General features: G+C 51.5%; 1 protein-coding gene across 2 annotated transcripts in view; it reads right to left on the bottom strand.

Moving 5' to 3' along the window:
- The window catches only part of LOC130264745 (receptor-type tyrosine-protein phosphatase kappa-like), a 28,977-nt gene extending 18,629 nt beyond the window's left edge, over positions 1-10,348 (bottom strand). For both annotated transcript variants that reach the window (XM_056513205.1, XM_056513206.1), the window contains exons 1-5: positions 10,133-10,348; positions 2,690-2,872; positions 1,884-2,111; positions 1,207-1,449; positions 107-358 (exon numbers count right to left, since the gene is read on the bottom strand). In XM_056513205.1, coding sequence (XP_056369180.1) covers positions 107-358; positions 1,207-1,449; positions 1,884-2,111; positions 2,690-2,872; positions 10,133-10,235 — 1,009 coding nt within the window. In that variant the 5' untranslated portion in view covers positions 10,236-10,348. The remainder of the gene's footprint in view (positions 1-106; positions 359-1,206; positions 1,450-1,883; positions 2,112-2,689; positions 2,873-10,132) is intronic.
- Positions 10,349-14,174: the final 3,826 nt, after the last annotated feature.

Here is a 14,174-nt window from a genome sequence, read left to right as displayed (position 1 = left end):
GTGCCCAAGGAAAAGCCCTGATCTTCCCATGCTGTGTCCCCTCAGAGATGTTCTCAGGATCCATCCCCCCTGCAAAGTATGGTTCTGCTGCTGATCCCTCCCTTACCAATGCACTTCACACTGGACTGAATGGGGACCCAGGCACCTCTGGAGTCTCTTGCATGCCAAACTTCTTTTTCTACAGAATATGGTATCACATCATCATCATAGTCCTGCAGTCCACTCTGGCATTTGATTTCAGTGTAGGTTGGCTGGAGACCTCCAGGGCAGCTCAGGTTCACTTTCTCCTCCTTCTCATAGTTCTCCTGGTCTGGTACCAGTTGCAGTCTGGAGTCCCATGGGGGCCTTTGGCACCCTTCTGTGAGAGGTGAAAGAGGCTGTTAGATGGGCTGGGAGGTGACGAGATGATGAAGGGGGTATGTGATGATGAGTGGTGGCAGAGAAATGCCAAGCAACCCCTCCAGCCAATGAAGGGAGAGGGAAGGTGACACATCCATCTGCTGGGATGTGAACTCAGGGCAAGATTTGTGGGGAAGGGGCTTTCCTTATGCATGGAAATTGTGAAGGATCACTCCTCCATTAACCTGCCCTGTCCATGCCCTTCTGTCTCTGGACACTGCTATCCATCTCCCACAGCCCAAAGCAGGGAGACTGCCATCTTATCTCTCATTGCCCATCTGTCCTGAGACTGCCATGTGCTGCCATACCCCCAGTGAGCACAGCTGTCTCTGCCTGGGACAGCTCTGCATCCCCATCCCCTGATGAACAGCGTTGCTCTTCCCCCAGGTCCTTCCCTCACAGCCCCCTGTGCCAGTGCCAAGGGCTGAGCCTGCCCTGCACATCAGGGCTCCCTTCATTCCCCTCTGCTCCAGCTCCTGCTGGTGCAGGAGATGTCCCCCAGGTCCCTTTTTCATGGCCAGTAGGGGAACAAGCAGAGCTGTGTATTGTAGGGTGGCACCTGGAGGCACAGCAAAGACAATGGAATCTCCATGGGCACCTGGGGGGCCGCCTGGGCTCCTGGCACTGGCCTGGGCTTGAGCCCCAGACTTGGCCTGCTCAGGAACTGCTGCAGGATTTCAGCTTGCCCAGCTGGTTCTAACTGGTCTCTTGTCTCTTGTCCTCTTCAGCATTTTGCAGAGGCAGCACAGCCCCAAGGAGGGTGAAGGTAGAGGGGAGACACGGGAGAGCTGCTGCAGCCTCACTTACCCATACACAGGACATCCCTCTCAATGCGTGTCCAGGCACCTCTGCTGTTCCTGCCCCACCAGGCATCCACATAATCTGGTTTTCCAGAACTCACTCTCTGAAATTCTTTTGTACATTTGACCTTGGAGAAGGAGGGCTCAAGACCTTTGGGACAAGTCAGCGTCAGTTCTGTATTCTGTGGGTATTCGGTTTTGCTCTCTGAAAACTGAAGTTGTGCATCCCATTGAGGTTTTGGGCATTTTGCTGTTGGGGAGAAAATGTGAGAGTCCTTCTCAGTGAGGGAATGCTCAGGCATGAGAGAGACCAAGCCTGTGGTTATTATTAGCTTTCAACACCGTGAGGAATCCCAAGGACACCCAAGGGCAGGAAAGGAGCATGTGGCTAGGCAAGGAGGTGACACAGGACCCTGGGAGAGAGGTGAACTGAGGTGCAGCATCTGTCCCCATCCAACTTCCCCATAACATACAACTCAGGAAGAGATTGGCAGGAGATGCAGGGACAGAGAAAACCTGTCCCACATTGAAGGCTTCTAACCCTCTCCATCTGGGAGACTGCTCCCAGCTGGGGCCTGAGTCTGAGCTGTGTCCAAGGTCTCTCACAGATATGGCAGGATGTCTATGTGCCCTCCCCAGTGAGAAGTGCATGTAGCAGGGGAGACCCAGTGGTTCCCAACTTACCCATGGTACAGGTCAGCTTCTGTGTCAACCTGTGCCACGTTCCCCCAATTGCCAACACCTCCCAGGCATTGTTCTGTTTTGGAGGAGTCCTGTTTGCACATCTGATCACAGCAAGGGGAGGAGCATCGTTCAGAAAGCAGCTCAGTGTCACCTCTTCACCGACCCAGTAAAAATTCTGGTTTGGGCTAAACTGGAGCTCTGAGTTCCACTGGGGCTGCTGGCATCTCTCTGCACAGGAGAGGAGAAGGAGCACATGTAAGCAGGATGAGAAGAGGTCTGCTGGGGTATCACTTGCTCTGATTTTGACAGGGCCCATCTCCTTTGGTTACCACATTCAACTCCTGATCCCTCTCTTGCAGACTAGAACAGAGTTATTGGTGGCAGCAAACCACTCCAAGAGCATTTCCATCCACGCCTGCTAAAGTCTTGCAGGTTTCTCTACTCAGGCTCCATTTGGATAAGGCTGGGCAGGGTCTGAATTCCTCTCCAGCTTTTACACAGAGTTCCATCCCCTGCCACCACCTTGGCCATACCCCCAGTCATTGTTTGAAGGCAAAGGGCTTCCAGTGGCACTGAGTGCAGTGACCCTTGTTCCTGCCCCCCTTGAACCCCTCCTAGGAGCACAGAGCCCAGCAAGTGCCTACAGCAAGGTGCTGAGACAAAAAGAGCATTGTCACTGCCAGGACATGGGGGAAACCAAGGCATCCAGGTCTCCCATTCCTGCACTGTCATGTGCGTGACCAGGTCACAGAGGGTCTGTCACCAGCTCAGCACCCTGGGTCAGGGTGGTGCAGGGCTGTGCTTACCTTTGCAGGTGGCAGTCTCATTCCACATGGCCTGTGCCCCTCTGGAAATGCACTGAATCTGTGGTACAGATGGCAAAAACTTCCCAGCACACCTGAGCAGCACCACTTCGTTCAAGTCATAGCTGCTCCTCTCCGGGTACAGCCGCAGTCTGGAGTCCCAGTCAGAGGGAGCTTTACATTTTCCTGTGTGCAAAGGCCAGGAGGCAGAGCCTGAGGGTCCCTGGGCTCCAGCAGCATCCTCAGGGGTGAGGGTGGTCCATCCAGAGGAGTGCCAGTCCCCCTGTCTTCAGAGGGGTGGCAGAGAGGGCACCTCCCAGGATGAGCCCCATCCTCCAGATGCTTTATCCCTCCTCATGCCCCCAGGGGCAGTGCAGGAGGGTTATCCACAGTCCACCTGCCCGCCTGCTGCTGCAGAAACACCCCAGCCAGAGGGATCCAGCAGCCTGGGGGATGCTGCTCTCTCCCACAAATACAGGGGCTGTGGCAGTGCACCAAACTCTCTGCTGGCACCACTCATTGGCATTCCTGTCATTCTGCTGGACATATCCTATTCTCTCTCTCTCTCTCACACACACACACACACACACGCACGCACACACACACACACATTTGCAAAAAAATCCCACTCAAGTTGCCACTTTACTTTTGGTCTGGATGCTACACTTGTTGTTTCCTCTCCTCCATCCTTCTTGCAAAATATATGATGGCTCCTAGGAGCATCTACCTCCCATCCCACATCCCTCCCATCCTCATCCAAATCGAGTTACACCCCTCATCTGAGCTGGCAGAAGGGGCTTGGCTGGGACTGCATGTGGGTATTTCACCAGCTGGACATTTGGTTGTGTTCTGCAACGTGTAGATTGGGCAACTGATTGAAATAAATCATCATATTCCTTTTCATTAGATTCTATACAGGAGCTGCTGGCTCTCTGCATGGCCCGAATTTGGGTCTCTACCCTCTGATCAGATCCCACCTTTTGCATAAGAATTGTAACTCTCTGTGAGTGTTCCTCCACTATACAAATGCTGACGGTGCTGTGAGTGCTCAGGAGCATGGCTGGCCTCTCCCACATTGCTCCACTCTTGACCTATGTGCAAGGGGGCCTCACCATTTTTCCTTTTGTAACTGTTCCACACTTCCTGGTAGCTGGGAGAGCTCCCACTGCACTCAAAACCCACTGGCAACACTGAACGTGGCAACCTGCTGGGCAGGAAACTAGGAGGAAAAGAGAAATTCTCCTTTGCAGACACTCTGCTGACACAGGTGCAGATTTCAAGAGGTATCTGGGACAGCATCTTTCCCCAAACATGGATGTTCTGCTGGCAAGGGTGATTGCAGCTGCACAACAGAGCTCTGCCTGGCTCCCAGCTCTCCCTGAGTCTTGTCATAGAGCAAAGCTCTTACTGCTGAAACAACTGTGAGTGAATGTGTCTAGACTGACTACACTTCCTTGCAGAGGCTGGGGGTTACTCTGTGTTTGAAAAAGTCACATCTCATGGCTGCTGCTTTAGAGGTGCAATACAGTGCAGACTTACTGTAGCAAAGATGAGAGCTAGTCTTTGTTTAAAGATTGGAATTTTTTCTTTTACTAAACAGTTCTACTTCTGCACAACTGAAATTAGCCATATTTAGCATTATGCTAATTATTGTTTACAGGCACTTAGGACTCATTCAGTCTTTCATAAATGCCTTGGACTGGAAGGTTCCCAAGGAAAATTTTGTTTCCAGGCCTCCTGTCATGCACAAGGATGCCTTCCACTACACCAGGTTGTCCAAAGCCATCCAGAGTCTGGCCTTGAATACTTTCAGGGACGGGGCATCCAAGGCTTCTCTGGGCATCTTGTGCCAGTGGACATCAAAATACTGACTGCAATACTTTGAGTGTGACCATGCAGCTAACTCCATCCCCACTGAGTGGTCCATCCATCAAATCCACACCTTCACAGTTTGGAGTTAAAGATATCATGCAGGACAGTGTCAAATGCCTTGCAAAGTCCAGGTGGATGATGTCAGCCAATCCTCCCTTATCCACAAATGCTGTCACTGCCATAGAAGGCCAACAAATTACTCAGCTATGATTGGTCTTTGTGAAGCCATCACAAATCATTTCCACTGCCTTAGAATAGTTTCCAGCAGGAACTGCTCCATGGTCTTGCTCAGCATCAAAGGGAGACTGACTGGCCTGTAGTTCTCAGAGTCTCCCTCATTTCCCCTTTTTTAAAATGGGTTGTGCTTCTCCTTTTACACTCAGTGGGAGCTTTACTGGAAGTTGCCTGCTTCAACTGCTCAGCTATGATGGACAGTGTCTTCACCTCTTCCTCCACCTCAGTACCCACACATGCATCTCATCAGCTTGCATGGATTAGTGCACCTTCATGTGCCTCAGAGGGTCTCAAATCTGGTCTTTTCCTGCAGCAGATGGTCCTCATTCTGCCAGTCCCTGCTTTTGCCCCCTGCAACTCAGGTTACTTGGCTAAGGGCACCACAAAACAGGTGTTGTATAAGACTCCTGGGCTGGAAGTGAGTGTGAAGGGATTGCATGAACTGCAGTGGTGTAACAGCCACACATTTCTGACTATGCTCTCCACCTTCACCAGGGCTCCAGAGAATCATTTCTCTTACACCTGGGCACTTTTCAGATGTAACCCTTTGCCAGGAACATCAGTCTCTGCTCTGTTATCTTTATTTTAGGTGAAAAGGCCTCCACAGGTGTGCAGACTTGATCCAGGGTTTCCTCAGTGTTCCTGTCAGTGTCACTGAGCTGGAATGGTGGGATGCTGCTGGGATGAGCATGGACTCCAGCACAGCCTCAGGCAGGGGTAGACATGTGAAATGTGCTTCTGCAAAGACCACACGTGTGCCAGCGGAGTGTCAGTGGCCACATCTGCCCTTGGACACAAAGATTGCATGGCAGAGCAGTCCTGCAGGCAAACCCTCTTGCTCCCTCCTTGCTTCTTCTCTGCCCACAGGGTGCCTGGCAAGCACCAGGGGGATTCCTGTCCTCTGCAACTCATCCTTTCCTTCCCAAGCTCTCTGAGCTGTGTTTGATGCCATGTGCTTGCTGAGAGGAGCTAAGAAAAGCAACCATTGTTTCCACAGAAAAAACCACTGTTTTTCCTGTTGCACTGGAGAGTTGCACTGGAAGCCACTGAGAACATAATCATGGATCTTACAGTATGTCTCAGAATTTGGGAATGGAGGTGATCATTTGGCCTCACAGGCTCCCCTATGCCCCTTGACCTGCCAGATGTGCCCCTGTTTTGCTCAGGGACAGACAGAGGCTGATACAGCACCCAAATCCAAGCTGGACATGGACCATGCTGAGCAGAGCCCAAGGGCTGGGTGGGAGAGATCAGAAAAGGCAGGCAGAGCCCACATCTCATTCCCATACTCAAAGAATCCAGTGATCAGAGAGTGCCACTTCAGGGGAGTGCACGAACATCAGAAATGATCCTGGGGCTTAACAGTGTCTGACACAGGGGCTGGGTATGGCTAAAAAAGCTTGTTTGCCTTGCAGAGGGGCAAGGTACACCAGCAGGGCAGGCTGAGGACTGTTTACCTCCTGCACACAGAGCATGCTGCCAGCAGTGCCAAACATCACAGCCCCTCCAGGACTTGCCTCCTGCCCACATTCCTGCAACTGTAGAGCAACGAACCCCTGCCACAGCACTGGCACCATCTGCATCCAGGCATCTACAGCCGCCCAGAGTCCCTGCTGGTGGCATTTCTGATGACTGTTTGAGGGTAAAGCCTAGAAAGCTCTGCTTCTCTGCAGAATGGGGAAGAGCAGACACTTTCAGTCCCTGCCTGTTTTCATCTCAAGAACATTGCTGACTACAAACCACCTTGGCCTCACTTCTCAAATAAGTCCAAGTCTTTCAGGCTGATCAGCACTTGAGGCTCATTGGGAGAAGCTAATCCATGGCTGCTGGCTGCAGTCAAGATGGACAGGGTGGGGGGAACACCTCTGTCCTCCCCCTCCTTACACTCCTTTCCAAATCATTCCATAAAAATTGTCATGGGAAAAGGGCACCTTGGGGCAAAGGAGCCTGTGCTAACCCAGGGTGCCTTTGGCGTGTTTTGGAGATGTTCATGGGAAGCTCTCAAGGGACTTCCACTGGAGAGATGGAAGTCCCCACTTGTGCAAAGCAGTTGGAAGTATTTGTGGGACTGGCACATTGATGGAGAAATGAGAGTGCTCAGGCAGAAGGGGGAAAGAAACACTCAGCTTTCAACCTTGTAGGGATTAACAGCAGCTGGGAGAGTAGTGGAACAGTTCTCAGACACTGTTTTTTACCCTGCACAGTGGTATGCAGAGAGCTGCCCACAGGCTCTCCGGCCCAGCTAGAGGAAGGTGACTGAGTCAAGTGAAGTTTCAGCAAGGAAAATGTGGTGTAGATGTGACCAAATAGGCACCTTTTGTAACATGCTCATTGTGAAATGGGAAATACTGAATGCCTAAGACAGGAGTGGTAACAAAAGGTTGGTCTATTTGCCTCCTAAAGGCAGATATTTACTGTTTTGGTTCTTTTCCTAGTTAATGCTATTAAATGAATACCCTCCTCGCTGACATTGTTTAACACCCATGAATATAGAAAGCCTTTTTCAGAAATATCTGGCCTGCCTGTCCCTGCTGCAAGGAGTTATGAGCCTGGCAGGCTAAATAAAGCCCCAGCATGGGCCAGAAGGGGAGGGTCAGGAGAAAGGAGAAACAGCTTTGCTGATCATTCAGGTCAGGCTCCTGGGTTCAGCCCTTTGCTTAGCAGCAAAAGGTGTCCTTTCTTACACTGTGTTATCTCACATACAAAGAATAAAGAACAAGGTGAAATTTAAGAAGCAGTAGGTGAAGTTCAACCCTTTTGACAGGGCAGCTCAGCAGCTGAGAGAGGTGACAGCAAAGTGCACTGCAGTCTTGCTGTGTTTGATGCCATGTGCTTGCTGAGAGGAGCTAAGAAAAGCAATCACTCTTTCCATCAGTGGAAATTTCTATTGCAAGGCACTGAGAGCACAAACACGGGTCTTAGAGCATCTCTCTACTTCTCAGCAGCAACCAGAGCTGCTGAATGGGTCTTTAAGAGTGATGGAGCAGAGAGAACCTTGGGGATGCTCTGCCTGGGAATCATGGCAGGGAAAGGAGGTGGCACAGCAAATCACTGAACAAGGCATTGTGAGAAGAGCTGGGAAATGGTGGCACTTTAACCTGGACTGGTCCATCAGATGCTGAAGAACATCTGACACGTGTCTAAGAACAGGAGGCAAAATTTGTGTTTCCTGAACCTGTGCTCTGGTGATGGGAAGTGGAAGAACAGTGGAGCACACAGTTCCCCACCCCTAGGGGTTAAGCCCCAGGCACTCCTCTGCAGAACCTCTTAGCACTCCTGTTCCCCACAGGATCTACTCTATGCAGGCATTGTTTGGAATTCGGCTGACACAAAACGTTTCAGATTGGCTACGGCTTAGTGTTAACTACCATCCTCCCACCCCCACAGTTGGTTATTGCAGCTGTGATCCTCCGTAGAACTTCTTGTCAGCTGCCACTAGATCACTACATAGCATCAAGCAAGGCTGATGAAAAAGGAGTCAGGGCCAGCTTGGATTCCAGACCTTTCCTTCGCACAGAAAAAAACAAAAAAAGTGCCCTAGAAGCTTCTCCACGTGTCTCCACCTGCACTGGGACTGTAAGGGAAGGAGAGTTTTGTAGTGGTATTACATTTCGGGGAGGAAAAATACCCTGTGAGAGCAGCACAGCAAGACAATGAGATGACAATAGGACAATGACACAATTCACCCTGCTGAGTTCACAGCGTCCCAGTGATGGGGTGAGCAGAACAAGAGGGCCAACCACACGTGCCAACCACATCCTGTGCCTGTGCTGTTTCCTGCACTATTCTCTGTGGTACTAAGCACAAACGGTTGTACCCTCTATCTGCCAGGGAGTATGCTCAGGGATCCCACCCAATTTCTCCCTCCCTCTGTCCAACAGCTCTACCCTGCCCCACTGCCACTGTCAGCCCATTCCACCCTCGCAGGGATGGCAGAGACCCTCCTGCCTCACTCGGGCCATCTTCCCTGCCCTGTCCCTCTGGTGGGGAAGACCCTGATCCATCAGATCAGAGGTGCCAGGATGGGATGAACACACAGGCTGAGGATGTAGGCAGGGCTGCTCACACTGCTGGGTGTGGCCACCACATGCTTTTGTCTTGGTTCCTGTTTTCACAAGCACCACGGTGCAAACTCAGCAATATCACTGCTGCCACAGGCAGCCCCAGACTCCTCTGGGGTGGCAGGGTGACTGAGACCTGCAGAGTGTGACAGGAATCTGCAGGCCTACAGGTCCCTACTGCATCCCACTGCACTCGACACGGACAGATGCTGGTCTTAGTGTGCACCTTGGAAACAACAGGAAAGCCACACAGTGCTTGGACACGATTGCACATGCTTTCCTGGGAGAACAGCTACAGCAGGGATCTGGGCAATGGGAAGACACTTTGGGCAGGAGAATATCCCTTGTAACAGTGGCAGCCGTTGCTTTCTGCGTGACAGTGTGCTGTGCTCGCACTCTCTTCAAGCACACGGACACATTTTCCCTGGAAACAGACTCCCATGACACTCCTCACATAGTACAGACCCTGGTGTCACTTCACATCAGCAATTAAGTTTCTGATCCCATTCCCTGTGCTCTGCCATGGCCACTAGATCAGCTGTTTTCTCTAGCCTGCATCCACCCAGCACCTGCAGCACCACAGTGGATGACATGATTAGATGCTAGTTTAATGATTTTTATCACCTAGCTCCAAGAAAATTAGTTTAGAGAAATACTCCAATTCAGACAGATGCAGAACAATGCACGGTCACACTTCCTGGACCCACAGCTCAATTTCCAGACAGTACAGCCTCCTGGGAGGACAGATAACATGTGAGCCTGTAAATTCCCACTGACTCTGCTGGCAACAAAGTGTGCAGCCAGTGTAAGAAGAGCCCAGCAGAACCTTAGGGGTGCCCTGATCCTTCCAGCACCAAGGAATTCCACCAAAGAGCAATCCCAGAATATGAAAACTTTTCCCCAGGCTCTCCTGGACACCCAGGGGCTCAGCTCATGGCTCCCCTGCTCTTTGCTGGGCACCAGAACCCATCTCCTCTGTGGTGAGGACATGGCACCCTGACACTGTGCAAGGACATATGGACACCTTGTATTTCCAGCTCTGTGGAGGAACACTACAGACTCTGCAGAGGCTTTCCCAGTACCCCAGCTTTGCTGCCCTCCATCCCCAAACAGAACTCTGCCTCACCACAAGCCAGCTGGTGGACTTGGGCCCCAGTGTGGCCATCAGACCTCTCTGATACAGCTGCCGTATTCTGCAAGCCATGAAGTTGCACAGCAGCTGTGCAAAAGGAGGACAGTAAAACCTTCTCTTGGGGGTAGAGGAGAGCGCACTGCTTACCTTTTTCCAGGGATTTTCCATAAGTGTTCGGAGAGGGCTTATCATGATTTTGTGCTGCCAGCAGAGGTGTGAGGAGCAGGAGAAACATCCATTGCAGGGCCATGTTTGCCTACGCTCCCAGGGCAGGACTGAGGTCTCAGCTCCGCCGGCTGCCTCACTGCACACCCATCTGATTGTGAGTGGTGCAAGCACGGAAAGGAAACAGGCATGCAGAGAAATCACATATGGTGCAAAAGGCTTCCTCATTGGAGAGGGAAACTCCACCAGTGCTTTCTTTCTCTTTCAGCTCCACGACCCTTTTGCAATCTAAAAACCACAGTTTTTAGGTCTTCTGTCAGGAGCAGCTATCAAGCACAGCTGGGCTGCCTCTTCTCCCAGCACAGATCTCAGCAGGGTTTGTGAGGCCCCACTCCATGAACCTGCCTTTTTATTTCCTTTGCTCAAATATGAAGCTCACCCATAGAGGGGTCAATGTACTCAAATATATTTGCCCTGGAAAAGATGTCCTGGGGCTGCAAGTGCACAGAGAGGACCCTGTCATGGCAGCAGGGCAGAGCCTGGGATGTACTTGGGAGGTAAGTGTGCTCTGCCTCAGGTACCTGGGAGGTTGGGGAGTGGAGGGAAACAACTGCTGCTTTGCCTCTAGTAACAGCAGCAACCCAGAAGTCACCTTTCCCTGCCCCTTCGGGCATCTGGGCCTTTCAAGACAAAAGTTAGAGCAGAAAACGCAAATGGTATCAGTAGGAAGAGGTCCTTCAGTTTGGAGGATCTCTGCAAAAGGAATAGGAGAATGCCATAAATTAAAAATGTCTAAAAAAAAAAATCACATCCCCTTCTCCACTCTGCACCAGTCCCAGGAGCGCAATGGCTCACAGCTCCTATGTTATCAGAACCTGGCATCTCTGAAAATCCTTCATGGCCCCACATGAAACCTCAAAAGCCTCGGACAAACTGTGGCCCAAGCAGCTGTCAGAAAGCTCTCTAATCTTTACACTTCCCCTTGCTCAACATCAAAAAAATTCAGCCTTGACTGTATCCTGGGCTCTGGCAGAGAGGATGGAGTAGTGATGCAAGACAGTTCTGCTTTCTCCAGAGGGTCCAGTGCCTTCTGGTCGCACCAGGCAAGCTGAAAGCCACACAGACAGCTGCACCCAGCTGGAAGGATGGGCAGGCTGGATCTCAGCAGGTGTAGGCAAGGAGCTGTGTCCTGCTGCAATGCCAGGGTCCAGGCATGCTGCCAGGAGTGTGTCCCATTTCACCACAAACCTTTCAGGGCTCTGGCACTGGAGCCACATTTTGCAGCAATCGTGTCACCCCAGGGACATCAATCTGCTGTGAGGACACACTCTCCTGTCGACCCTACAGATGTTGTGGCAGATCTGGAGTTCTTGAAATGTTTGCAAAAACGCCTCCTGGCTGCTTCTACAGGCTGTTCTTTGCTCACTTTTTTGTTAGTCTTATCAAGAATATATGTCTTATCTGTCTGACACCATTTTTGTCCTCTAGACATGACTTCTTGAAGGAGCCTCTCTGTTTTGAAGAACCTCTGGCCCTGGTGGTTATTCCTAATGCTTTGCCTCTACTTTTTGAGCTCTGAAGGGCTGCCTTAAGTCTTTGAAATATTGCTGGACACTGTGACCATGCTGCTTTATCTGTTTCCTTTTTTTCATGTATTTCTCCTTTTTGGTGCTGATTAAGATATCCCTGGACTTTCCAGTCTTTGCTGATTATGCAATGTCAGGGAAACAAAGCATGTTGTGGCTGTCACCAGCAGGCAGCCCTTTCCTGGGAACATGCTTGCCCCATATTTCCTGCACAGAGCTCAGCTCCCCATTTTCCTGCCAGTGGTGCATGTGGAGAGCCACCCACTGATGCCTTGCTTGCCCTGCCTGGTATTGCAAACCAGTCATGGAAGTGCTTGAAGACCAACAGCAGTTGCCCTGTGAAGGGGCACCCTGCCCCTTTCATTTGGGATTTCTGTTCCCAAAGGTGTATCCATAGTGCAAAGAGGTCTGCATCCCTCCTCTGGAGCAGGGCCCCATCACCTTGGAGAATCACAGAATCACAGAATGAGCTGAGCTGGAAAGGACCCACATGGATTATCGAGTCCAAATTTTTGCCATGCACAGGACTTCCCCAAGAGTCACACCACGTGCCTGAGAGCAGTGTCCAAACTTCTTGAGCTCTGTCAGGCTTGGTGGTGTGTTCACTTCTCTGGGGGGGCCTGTTCCAGTGCCCAACCAGCCTCTGGGTGAAGAACCTTCTCCTAACATCCAGCCTAAATATCCCTGGACACAACTTCAGCCCATTCCCTCAGGTCCTGTCACTGGTCACTACAGAGAAGAAATCGGTGTCTGAAAGGCCTTCTGCCCGCAGTTGTAAGTCAGTGCTTGCAGCCACACATGCTCCTCCCTGCCTCATGCTCTCCAGGAGTGGCATCTGGCTGCCAGTCCTCCCCTGGCATGGAGCACACGCAGCTGCTGGTGCCAGACTGGCCCTGGTCCCACGAGCATCCCGGCCTCGGGAAAAGTGCCCTGGGCTGTTCTCTTGGTTCAGGACAAATTTAGAGAGAAAATCTTTGAATGGGGTCTCTTTAGGAAGCAGATTTAAAGAGTCTTTCCTGTAACTGGCTTGGGGAAATGCTTCCTTAGAGAGAAGTGGAAAAAAAATTGTTTATTTAAACACTTCCCAGCACAAAAATGAACAATATTAAACAGTAAAACCTGTTGCTGCTCTGAAGAGATGACAAATTCAGAGAATTCCATTCTGTGGGTCACAGTCCAGCTCACTCAGGCTGTTCTCAGTCCCTTCCGTGGTTCTCAGGATGTTTCTCAATCCCTCTGGCCTTGGGAAATGCTGAGGCCCAGGCCAGGCCTGGTGGGCCGCAGGTGTGAGCTCCTGGTGCTGCTCTGGGTTTTCAGTCCAGAGCAGGTTCAAACAGTTCCAGAAAAAGGAAAAATAAAACAAAAATTACAGTCCTGGGAGCTTCTCTGCCTCAGCTAGGCAGAAAAACTAACCAAAAGCAAAGGAGAGCTCTCTCCTGTTGCCCACTGCAGACACCACAGTCCATGTGAAGGATGTGGGGGAGCAAGTGCCGTCTCTGATAAGAAACTCTGTACCTCTTTTCTCCCCCTTTACTCCTGAAACCAGCCTTAAAACTGCAGAACTCAATATTCAATAACAAGAGAACAGACAATTTGGGGATATAAGTATCATAAAGTCACCCCAAGAGCCACTCGTAGGCAACGCTGCCACAGCAGTTTGCCCAGAGCAGGCCTTGTGGGTTCCAGTGCACAGCTGGAGGCACTGAGGCAGAGAGGGAGCCAGCCAAGGGCCCAGGGCACCAAGTCAGTGCAGAGCCAGTTTCAGTGCTGAGCCCCAGCATGGTGCCCAAGAGCAGCACTGTCCTTCCTCCGGCTGGAGGGGAACAGGCTGTGCCCCAGTGTCAGCCCGGCCCCAGCACTCCTGGCCTGCTGCCACAAGTGGGGCCTCGCTGAGCAGGGGCCTGGGAAGTGGCTGCTGTGACTCCAGGCTGGGACAGAGGCAGTGCCAGGCCTGTGCCAGGCCTCTGCAGCTGGGCTGGCCCAAAAGCTGATGTTCAGCTCTTTTGGGCTCACACACAGCTCTCGGCGGTTAATATGAGCTTCTACGTAGTTTTATGACCCCAAACTAGTGGCCATATATATGCCAGAGTCACCTGCACACCCATCCCCAGCCTGGCAGCCCCTGCCCATCATGCACAGCTGCTGAATGGAAACTTGTGGGATTTCAAATGTTCAAGGATGAGGCCGAGCTGGATGGGCATTGGAGCAACTTGGTCTGGTGAGTGGCATCTCTGCCCACAGCAGCAGGGGTGGAACTAGATGATCTTTAATGTCCCTTCCAGCCCAAACCATCCTTTGATTCTCTGCATTGTGTGTGTGTGTGTCACTGCCCCTGCACACTTCCAGTCTGAGCATGGGACCTGGCTGCCAGGAGGGGCATAGGAAGGAAAGGCATTCCCGTCTCTCTTCCAATAAGTATCAGGCCTTTCCGTTGGACA

The sequence above is a fragment of the Oenanthe melanoleuca genome, chromosome Z, assembly GCF_029582105.1.
Source record: "Oenanthe melanoleuca isolate GR-GAL-2019-014 chromosome Z, OMel1.0, whole genome shotgun sequence".
Classification (NCBI taxonomy): Eukaryota; Metazoa; Chordata; class Aves; order Passeriformes; family Muscicapidae; genus Oenanthe; species Oenanthe melanoleuca.
This window is presented reverse-complemented; position numbering and strand designations above follow the sequence as displayed.